Source organism: Oculina patagonica, unplaced genomic scaffold (assembly GCF_052425735.1).
Source record: "Oculina patagonica isolate OP01 unplaced genomic scaffold, crgOcupat unplaced324, whole genome shotgun sequence".
In the NCBI taxonomy this organism is placed as follows: domain Eukaryota; kingdom Metazoa; phylum Cnidaria; class Anthozoa; order Scleractinia; family Oculinidae; genus Oculina; species Oculina patagonica.
In genome coordinates this window covers 1-10,668 of record NW_027558173.1, presented here as the reverse complement: position 1 = coordinate 10,668, position 10,668 = coordinate 1, and the positions used below count along the sequence as shown (strand labels likewise).

The following is a 10,668-nucleotide window of genomic DNA, read 5'->3' as shown; positions in this document are numbered from 1 at the left end:
ATTTTGGGTGACCAGCAACTGTATGTATTTTTAATTTATTTATTGTTTAAACATTTCTTTTTGTAATTTTACAGTTCAAATAAACTTTTGTTGTATAAGCCCAACACTTTTTAGGCGATGACAAATCGCCTTATGCTGGGTAGCGATCAAGGATTCATGTGAAAATGTGAGAATTACTTCTTTATCAAACCGAAGAGAACTGGGAACTACAAACACTCTCGTTGTTTACTTTTTCGTTCCACCATCTTTGATTGTCATGTGTGAGTTGTCTTTCGCAGTTGAGGGCATCGCACTTGATTTCTGCATGCACTACAGGAATAAATGTTACGCGAAGGAGATCAAGTTAACAAGAAATCGCCGTGAAAACACAAAGGAAATACTTCTGGAAAGTTAGAAAGTTAGAAAGGCCTGATGCAAAGTAAAAACGAAAGAGACAAATTTTATATTTGAAGAATTTCACTGAATTCAGTTAACAGACATGATCACATCTCTACTTTTATTAAATACAATGGGCCTGTGTTGTTGGACTGCTATGAAACAGCCCTTGACCTTTGTCGCTCGTGAGAACCGTATCATACTATAAGGTGACGCAGCTTTATTGAATAATCGTTCAACACAGAAGTCGACAGCTATTTTTATTAACGTTAATTTTTTGAAAAATTTCCTGAAATTTTTTTTAAGACTCCCTTGAGAAACGTTGTTGCCTCTGCATGCGTTGCGTGCCGTTTTTTAATCTTGGAGGAATAGAAGTTTGTCTTTGCACGGGGCTCATCGCATCTGCGCGATTCACACCAGTTACACGCGCGTTAAAAAGCGTGTGGCTGCGAGTATCTCTAGCACGAAAGCCTGAGCAAAGAAAGAGATTAGATTTTGTTTCACCCCGCCTCCTCCCCCTGCGCGTAATTTTTTTTTTTTGCTATAAGCTCGACGAACTCTTCGAAAAAAAAAAAAAAGCTTCAAGCTCGACAGACTCTGTGAAAAAATAGGGACTGCTTGTAGTCTATTTTTTTGTGGACAGTGAAATTACATTGTGAGAGGCGAAGTGGAATTGACCATCAAATAATTTCTCATCACGTACACGTTGACAAAGACTGTCAGGTGAGTCAATTTTGATTATAATGGAACTGATCAAACTTTAATTCTCTGAACTATTCTGTAAGAGTTGTGTGATGAGCCGTTAGGGGAATTTGCATGTTGGCAAAGTTTGAGAATTTATAGGGTAAAGGGGAGAGCAAGAGTAGCAAGCAAGCTAACGTGATTGAAACAACTTAATGCAATCTCAGTGTGTTCGAAAAGTGTCCAAATCGCTTTTAGCTACTTGAGTCCACATTTCCTTGTCACTGAGTCCAGTCCAAATCATCATTCCAAAACTGCTTCTGCTTGATCTCAAGCCTTCAGTGACACTTGCTTCTTAGCAGAATCTAAAACAAGAAAAAAAAAGTGTTATTTAAGATTTTATTATCTCCGCACATCGTAAGATCTTTCATGTAATCTCATATCGTCCCAACAACAACAAGACACTTTTTATCACATAAGCTAACTTCTTGGTTCGTGATGTGGCTCTGTGTCATCTTGGCGAAGTCAGACACGATCCAATTACAGGTTAGGTAAAAAATAGTTAATGTAAATATAACCAAATTCGCTCCAAAAACCTTAAGAACAAAATTGGCCTAAAAACTTATGCAATGAATGGTGTCACAAAAGCAGTAAACAAAAAAGGCGCCTGAGGTTTCACTGGCCTTCTACGCAGATGTTCTTTTGGTTCGCCACAGTCTTTCAAAGATTGTGTGACGGCACAGTGTCTATGACCAGCAACCAATCAGAAGACACTACACAGATGTCTGTGTTGCTACGTCACTGGTGATACATCTTTCGGAAGAAGGATTGCATGGACATAGAAGTGAATTGCTCTGCGACAATGTTTTAGTACAAGTTTCAAAGTGGTTTGAGTTGCAGCATCGTGTTGCACAAAGTTGAACTCATGTCTTTTTACCTCAGCTGCTTGAGACTTTGGTGGTAATATGCGCAACAACTTAACATTGCAGTGTTCTTGTGCAACGAGCTGCCAGAAAATGCATGAAACTCACATCACTTGGCCTTCAGGGGGAAGAGGAGGTTGGGGAATTACGAAAAAAAAATTCTTGCACAAGAAAATTAGCCTAAGGAGAGAAAAAAAATTCTGGACAAGTAAGCATGGTCAGGGAAAAAATTAAGCAAGCCCCACCTGGTAAACATGAATGTAACAAAAATAACTTTTACAGAGGGGTATGTTGGTAAAATATTAAATGGCCCATCTCTTACTTTGTGATAATTTCTACCCACTTTGCCCAGCCATCAAGATGGCCTTGAAAACCGTGTTAAGGCCTATCATGCATACCCCAGGCATTTCAGCGCAAGCTAGTTTTAAAATAATAAGGTGATTTCAATCCACAAAGACAACGGAGCAATTTTCCAAGTTGGGGGGGGGGGGGGGGGGTTAAAGACTCTTCTCTTAGTAAGTCTTTATTTCTTCAAAAATTCTGGGGGGGGGGGTTTAAAGCCTGCCCCCCAGCCCCCTGGCTCCGCCGTCCCTGATCCATGCTATTTGTGGCACATAATAAATTTTGAAGGATTCATAACTGAGCAACTTACCTTATATTTTCAGAACAGTGATTCTGTGGTTCTCTCTATTAGCAATGGCTACTTTACCATTGGTCATTAGAGCCAGGCCATATGGGAAGCCACACTCGTTCAAGGCGGTGCCGTGTTTTCCATGCCCTCTGAGTAGCTCACCAGCTATGGTGTACACTTTGATGTTATGATTATCGTAATCAGAACCGTACACCTCCCCTCTGGAAGTATCAAACAACATGTACCGCAAATATGTACCGCTAGGGCCAAACATGGACTGGAAATTCCCCTCAGCATCAAAAACTTGGATTCTATTAAGTGATGAATCCGAAACGTAAATTTTCCCAGCGTCATCACAGGCCACATTGCTGACTGTCTGGAACTCGCCTTCTCCTCTACCGCGCTTTCCAAACTTGCAGACAGTCTTCCCGTCAGGGGCAAAGATGTATACGCACATCTCTGTGATATCCCCAGCAATTATTTTTCCGTCAGGATCAACAGCGAGGCTTCTGAAATTAGGGGTGTCCTTTGGGTTCTCAATTTCTGGGGCGATCTGCAGAAGCTGCTTTCCATCGTAGTCAAAAATCTGTATCCTGTTGACTCTGTCTTCATCTTCATCCCCGACAAGAATATTTCCATCTTTGGTAAGGCAGAAATCAGTCATACCATTGACCTTTCCTTCACCTCGTTTCAGCAGGCATCTTAAAAATTTCCCTTTGGGGCTGAAGAGTTGAATCCGCTGAGTTGTCACTATATCACCCACTCCAGTTATGTCCTCTTCCATCACAAGGAATTGGCCCTCTTTATTAATGGCCACTTTTTCAGGGTAGCTCATCTGCCCATCGGCCTGGCCATAATCACCAAAGCACCAAATCTCGGGAGGCGTATAATCGGTGACGGTCGGTAAGGCTTCGGCAGGGATCGGAAATTCCGGCCAATCTCCGAGCTCTTGACCCACACTCAATATGTACTTCGCGGCTGCATCATTAATGACCTTTACTTGAGCTAAAATGCTGGGGTTGTCTTTTTCTTCGAGTGCAGAATACACTCCATCCACATCGTACAGCTTCATCAGCAAAGAGCGAAAACAATTAGCTACTATTTCTGGCTCATCGAAGTAGATGAACGAAGCCTCGAGCAGGGCAATCTTGCATCCGTTCACTCTATCCTCGGTCGAGAGGTCGCTGTGTTTCAACGCAATCGATCCTGGCCGATCCTTCAACCAAAACTTGACCTTATTAAAGGTATCTTCGTCAGGATTCACATATTTCAGCGAGATTAACCGATCGCGGAGGTTCAGAGCGGGCATGCTGATAAAACTTCGTCGAAAAGCTTTCGCTTCGATGCCGCTTACCTCGCGCAGAATTTGTTCCTTTAGCCATCTGTAAGTGGCGTCGTTGTCTTCTACCGTTTCTTTGACCTTTTCCCATTGTTCGGTGACGAATAAATGGAAAGCGAGCTTAAACCAATCTTTTAGCGAACGCTCATGCATTTTTAGGCGAAAATTATAACAAAACTGTTGAGGATGGGCCGGTACTCGATACCAAATATTCGATACACGTATATTTTGACAATTTTGAAAATCGATACTTTCGAAAAATATCGCACTTTCGATACGTTTTCGATACTGCACACGTCACCTGAGCTTGCGGTCTTCTGGTCAGCACCTAAGGTTTAAAAAATGCAATTTTGCTCAAACAAATATTGATGTTCTTTTCAATATTTGAATTTTTCTTTCCTTGACTTGATGTCCACACATTGCTGATGCAACAGTAAAACAAAAAAACCAAAATCAACATTCTTGGCTAACATTTACAATGTCAGGTCTGGCCTTTGTATGGTCACGTGACAAACCAATGACGTTAGGACGGAAATGAGGTCATAGTATCGATGTCGATATCGAGAAAAAAGGCAAATATCGTATCGATATCGTATCGTTTTGAAAAACCGGTATCGGCCCATCCAAAGCGCACGTCACCACAAGCAAAATGACACAAGCAAAATCACTTCTATTGTTTATAGACCAATCATGTCATGGAACTTTCGCGTAAGCTCCTGAGATCATGCCCTCCCTTCCTCCCTACGTATCACTCCGGGAAGGAGTTAGGTACTTTTTTGAAAAGGAGCTTCTGATCGCAGGTTAAGACATTCTGGAACTGGTGTGTGTGTCTGGAAGAGCAGAGGAACGCAAAAAAGTGATTGTGTCTAGGATGAGTCACGCAATCATGAAAGAATCTGTGTGATCACTAGATTAGATCTTATCCCCGGGATCTTATCACATCAACAATCACATCACATCTACAAATTTTATTCACTCGCATCAAAAACCTGCATGCACTGTTCATGCCCCCACATTCTACAATTATGAATTTCCAAACGATAGATCCTTCAGTAAGCCTCACAAGACCGCTTAGCACCACACTAGATTAATCTGTTTATCTTTTTGATTTCCAAGCACTCTTGAGACCCTCTCCCCCCCGGGTTAATAGCGATATTCAGATTTGACTACGAGTACGAGTACGACTTTGAAATTTCGACACGATTATGTTGCTGACTATCGTAGTCTCCTTCGCAGCCGCTTTTTGGGACGTCACGCAACGCTCCCCCTAAAGCGTGACGTCCCCAAAAGCGGCTACGAAGGAGACCAGTTGCTGACTTACACTTAAATAAACGTTAGGGATACGATTGGTTTGATAAGTGAAATAGGAGGCACACGAATTTGGTTTGAAAACTGGTACTAGTACTCAATCTCGTCTGACTCGTACTCATACAGTCCCCCGCGGGGGGGGGGGGGGGGTACTCCCATAAATTTCGGATAGGGGTGTGCCGTCAAGGTTCTTAAACCCTGACCCTATTTAAGGATAAAGAAAGCGAAAATTGATACCCTATTTAAGGCCCAAAACCGAAAAATGACACCCTATTCAAGGGGAGGATAAGCATTCCGTGACGACCCAAATAACGGCTAACCGTGCACGGCAAGACACAAATCTTTATAAAATCGCTTTACTAATACCTGAACAGAAAATTCAGTTTTAAGATACCTTTTTTTCGTTAAGCTGGGCGTTTATTTTAGCTAATAAAATTTGGGTACCCTATCTAAGGATCACACCTGGAACACATTTTCAAAAGGAGCAAAAATGATACCCTATTTAAGGACTGAGAACCTAAAAAACCATACCCTATCGGGCGGCACATACCTATATAGGCCACATATGGGAGTACCCCCCCCCTCCCCCGGGTACAGTCCGATCTGAACGTCCTGTCGCCGGTCGATTACGATATTGCTTCCGTTACCCAAACGTTAATCAGTCGACAAAACGACAAATGAACAACAAATGAACAACCAGTTAAATTCAGTTGAATATTAATAACAAGACAAACTATTCTCTTTTCAATCATCATCATCGTCGGTAACTTTTGTCGCCATGAAAAAAAAAAAAACACCGGGCCTTTTAGATTTACCGTATTTATTCGATTAAGCGCCCTGGGCGCTTATTAAATTTTTGGACCTCAAGAGTGGGCGCTTATTCGAGGTGGGCGCTTATATTCGAGGCTGGGCGCTTATTAAATTTTCACCATTTTTAGCAAGGAGTAAGTTTATTTTGTAACGAAACAATAAATAATAACAAAACGTGAAGATGTTCCAAAGCAGAATTTTAACTGTTCATTGAAAGTTTCTGTAAAATACTAAGAAAAAATCGGTCTTCGGAGAAGTCTCTTAGTAGTACTTAATCAATTTTAACTCCTTTTCTGCACTTTACTTTTTTAATGGTGTGGGGGTGAGCGCTTATTCGAGGCTGGGCGCTTATTTACTTTTTCTACATTCAGGGTGGGCGCTTATTCGAGGTGGGCCCTTTTTCGAGGTTGGGCGCTTAATCGAATAAATACGGTACAACGTTTTAATTTTTTGAGAAAAAAAAATTGAAAAAGTGGCAATGAATAGTGAATTTGGTTGATTAACCAACCGAAGCTGTCACTCATAAAACTGGTTTCACGTTTAGACTCATTAAGAATGCTCTAGAGACTTTTGTTGCACTCGGAAAGTTCCTTTAGTTTTTATCACACATTCGTTACATTTTTTAACATTTTTTTACATACCTGCAAAAGGGACACTGCATCTTTTTTTTTTTTTTTACTTGGGTCTGTTCGAGCAATTTGATTTTTATTAGAGCAACGAATAGATCACGTATCTGACAGTCATTTTCCACTCTTATCATAAAAATGTATGATCGTGTGAGAGTTTTTGACGAGATGAGTTAATTTGCATTGTACTGTGGACTGAAAAGCTAAAGAATTGATAAACTATCGATTATAAACTTGGCAAATTGAATTTTCAATTGACCCCGCTAACTCAAACTGTTTTCGTTTCCCTTCAGACTTCGAGTAACCGGGGTACTACTGTAGTCTTCTCTTACATTTTTCACGTGATTTTAACACATGGTATTTGACCACAAAGAAATCCATTTTGTTTTCTTATTTCAGCCAAATGTCCCTGGCTTTTCACAGACTTTTAGATGAGGTAAGATTTGCCCTTAGTGGGAGGCGCGGTGGCCTAATGGTTAGCGCGCTCGACTCCGAGTCGAACGTCCCGGGTTCGAGGCCTGGCCGGGGCGCTGCGTTGTGTTCTTGGGCAAGACACTTTACTCTCACAATGCCTCTCTCCACCCAGGTGCATAAATGGGTACCGGCGAATTTACTGCTGGGGGGTAACCCTGTGATGGACTAGCATCCCATCCAGGGGGGAGTAGCAATACTCCTAGTCGCTTAATGCTACGTAAACCGGGATAAGCTCCGGTTGTATGGGCCTCATGGCTCGGACACAGACTTTACTACTACTTACTAAGATTTGCTCTTACTTTTTGCAAAACTCCCCGACTTTTTCCTGACCTTGAAAAAAAATTGTTTTTTCCCTGACTTTTCCCTGACCGTGTCAACTCTGCCATTATCAATAAAGAAGCGCCTACAAAGTTGAACTTCCACGCCTATTTGGTTGGGGGCAACGCATACAGACCACAACAACAATGCTACGAAAACACGTTTTATTTACAATAATTTATTGCAACACAAAATAGGATTTTTAATATTAAACTACTTCCCATGCAAACGGGTTTTAAAACCGCCGCCAAATTTTCGCTTAAATTACGAAATTTGCTATGCGACGAAGTACATCACATGTCTGTAACTTCTTACTAATTTTAAATAATAAATACTGTAGTCATTATTTACCGGAATAGCTAACATGTGTTATTGGCAGTGTCACGATACTTATTGACTACTTTGGACCAAACAATTTGAACAAAATGAGCCCGGAAGCATTCTTTGAAATCAGCCTCGCTTCCATGGTGTTTCTTCAGACCTGGAAATGAGGCTTGGAAGTAAACTTCCGGTTGATTGATGCAGATATTTGCCGGAAGGTATGCTCGTTGTCGCTTACAAACCACTACCAAATGACTGTGAAGGGAAATCCTTCCAACAGTGATAAATTCAACGATTGTTCTCCCTGCCACACTGTCACACAGCAATGTTTTCTGGGTTTGCCAAAGTTGCCAGGCTTTTCTGCGATTTTGTAAGAGTAAGGTTGATCTTCTTTTCCATTAAATCTTGGCGTATTTGCTTCAGCTCCTTTTGGGCGGCGTCGCGATTCTGAAAAAAGAGAATTATATGTAAATACGTGTTTCTTCTGAAACTAATTTCATACTTTATTTCAAATTCACTTTAGTTTTAAGTTAGCTAAGGAAACGTCTTTATTTGTTCAATTAAACTTCAGCCAGACGTAATCACGTGCAAAATCAAAATCAATCAAGTGAATTGGTTCCCGCCACTTTTTCCCGCGCTTATCACCTACTGTATGTTAAATCTCATAGTCTCTTAACCAATCATGTGCAATTATTATGTAGCACACGACACAGTTCCCACGCTTGCCACGCGTTTCTAGCATCGAGTTCTGATTGGTTTAGTGCACCTATCGACCTCTTTCGTGACTGTCTCTGCAACTACCTAGGCTTAAAACTTGTAGAGGGAGGGGTGGGGGACAGTAAGGTACTCTTTATATTGACGAAAAAGCGAATACTAGCAAGCACACCTTCATTTCAGCCGTAAGTTTCATTTTAAGTTCTTCAATTCTTCTCCTAAGTTCTTCCACCTCGTGTTGTAGCCGTGCGAGAGACATGCGTTGGTTTGTCTGTGGACAAAGGACAATAAATTGAGTTACATTTATTTGCCAGTTAACACGTAGTCCAGTCCCTGAACTCGCTCTTCTGCACAGCCTTTATAGTGGTTGAACCCAGGCGCGCGAAGGTTCAATCCCAAGGGGCACAAAAGAAAGAGTTCAGGGACTGGACTAGATAACATGCATGAGTACAATGAACGCGCAAAATTTGTGGATTTTGTTGAGTTTAGTAGTTACATGTATTTAGCTGCCATGAAGACTGCGACTGTGTTGGCAACACATAACTAATAGTTTTGAAATGTTCATTTTATTACCTTTTCTGATGGTGACTTGAAGTCTGCTCCTCCTTGAGGCTTGCCGCCTTCTCGTTCTAAACACAAAAGAAATCCATACAACAATAAGCCTTGAACACTTTTTACGGGTACTGCCAACAATGCCAACTAAATCGTCTCAGTCTTTCTCAATTTTAACCACCCTTTTTGATTTGTTATGACCTCGATGGTGTTTTTCTAACTCGACAAACTATTATTTTGAGATTTCCTTCGGTTTTAAGGTTATTTTGTACATTAGAATGGCTACATGGCTGTTTTAAAACTTGCTGTATAGCAGGAGTGCTCCAGGTCAAACAGAAAGTTGTCTGCGACTCTGATCTTCTCAGAATTCTTCTTAAAACCAAGGTACACAACTGGCTACAAATATCGGAATGCAGTCTTACACAGGTGCACAGATTTGGGTGGCTGCCCCTGACTGGGAACAGTTGTGATTGTTATGTAGCTGTGAATAAGAGAAATCATTTGCAATCTACATGCACGTAACATACCTTTATTTTCCAAGTACGACATTAAGGCCTTGTGCTGTGCATCAACCTCGTGCCTTAGTCTGTTCACTTGTTCTTCTAATGCAGCAGTCTTCCTCTTTTCCTCAAAAAACTTCTTTTTCCAAATGTTCTTTGCTACATGTACAAGGAAGGAAAATGTACCAAGTAAGCGTTGGCCATGCAGCTGATAACAATTCTGATTTCTCAAACACTAGATTTCTTGAACCTCCCCAAAACTCGAATCAAAAGTGAAAAACAGTGTAATTTCCGCCCCGATTTCATAAAAAATTTTTGCTTCCCTTGGAGGTTTCCAGGGAGGCGCAGTGGCCCAATGGTTAGCACGCTGGACTTTGGTTTGAGTGCCCGGGTTCAAGCCCTGGCTGGGGTCACTGTAATGTGTTCTTGGGAAAGACACTTTACTCTCATAGTGCCTCTCTCCACCCAGGTGTATAAATGGGTACCAGCAAACTAATGCTGGGGGCTAGCCCTGTGATGGACTAGCATCCCATCCTGGAGGGAGTAGAAATACTCCTAGTCGCTTCATGCTACAGAAACCAGTATAAGCTTTAGCCTGTATGGGCCACTAGGCTCGATGCAGACTTTACCTGGAGATTCAAGAAAATATCGGGATTTCCCCTGTAAAGTGTATGTCCAATCAAACCAAATTCTTCGACAAATGAAAGTGTGATGGGAAATGTCTGTTAACTTTGGCTTTGTGTACTAATTTTCCTTACTGTCTGTCATACATTTCTTTTAATGTTAGTTTTTAGAATCTGGTAGAACATCAAGACAATATACCCTTAGCTGATGATTTTGTGCTGCCTTTGCAATATGACATCTGCAAATGGTTAGATGTTGTAGTCTTCCCGGACAAGGACGATGTTATATGGTCAGCAGGGGATGTTAAAGGATCCACACACTTATCACAAAGTGTAGGGCACGGAGTTTCCGGTGTTGTCGTCTTGTTTCCGGGGTTGGTGCTTCACATATGGTTAACCTCATTGTGCCTTTCCCCCTTGGACCGAATTGTCCAAGAAAAATTACTATGATAATAATATGATAAAAAATTACT

The 10,668-nt window shown here is 41.3% G+C and overlaps 2 protein-coding genes across 3 annotated transcripts; both read right to left on the bottom strand.

Moving 5' to 3' along the window:
* Positions 1-504: 504 nt before the first annotated feature.
* LOC144640519 (uncharacterized) lies at positions 505-4,128 on the bottom strand. Of its 2 annotated transcripts, none has more exons than XM_078499626.1 (2): positions 2,632-4,128; positions 505-1,421 (listed from the first exon to the last, which is right to left on the bottom strand). In XM_078499626.1, the coding sequence occupies exon 1, from the start codon at positions 4,100-4,102 to the stop codon at positions 2,633-2,635; it is 1,470 nt and encodes a 489-aa protein (XP_078355752.1). In that variant the 5' UTR covers positions 4,103-4,128; the 3' UTR covers positions 505-1,421; position 2,632. The 2 variants fall into 2 exon arrangements, with proteins under 2 accessions (XP_078355752.1, XP_078355753.1); XM_078499627.1 differs by lacking the exon at positions 505-1,421 and adding an exon at positions 1,497-2,062.
* A 3,507-nt stretch (positions 4,129-7,635) lies between these two features.
* On the bottom strand, positions 7,636-10,233 carry LOC144640518 (uncharacterized). Its single transcript, XM_078499624.1, has 4 exons — positions 9,600-10,233; positions 9,094-9,149; positions 8,693-8,791; positions 7,636-8,253 (listed from the first exon to the last, which is right to left on the bottom strand). The coding sequence occupies exons 1-4, from the start codon at positions 9,619-9,621 to the stop codon at positions 8,122-8,124; spliced, it is 309 nt and encodes a 102-aa protein (XP_078355750.1). The 5' UTR covers positions 9,622-10,233; the 3' UTR covers positions 7,636-8,121.
* Positions 10,234-10,668: the final 435 nt, after the last annotated feature.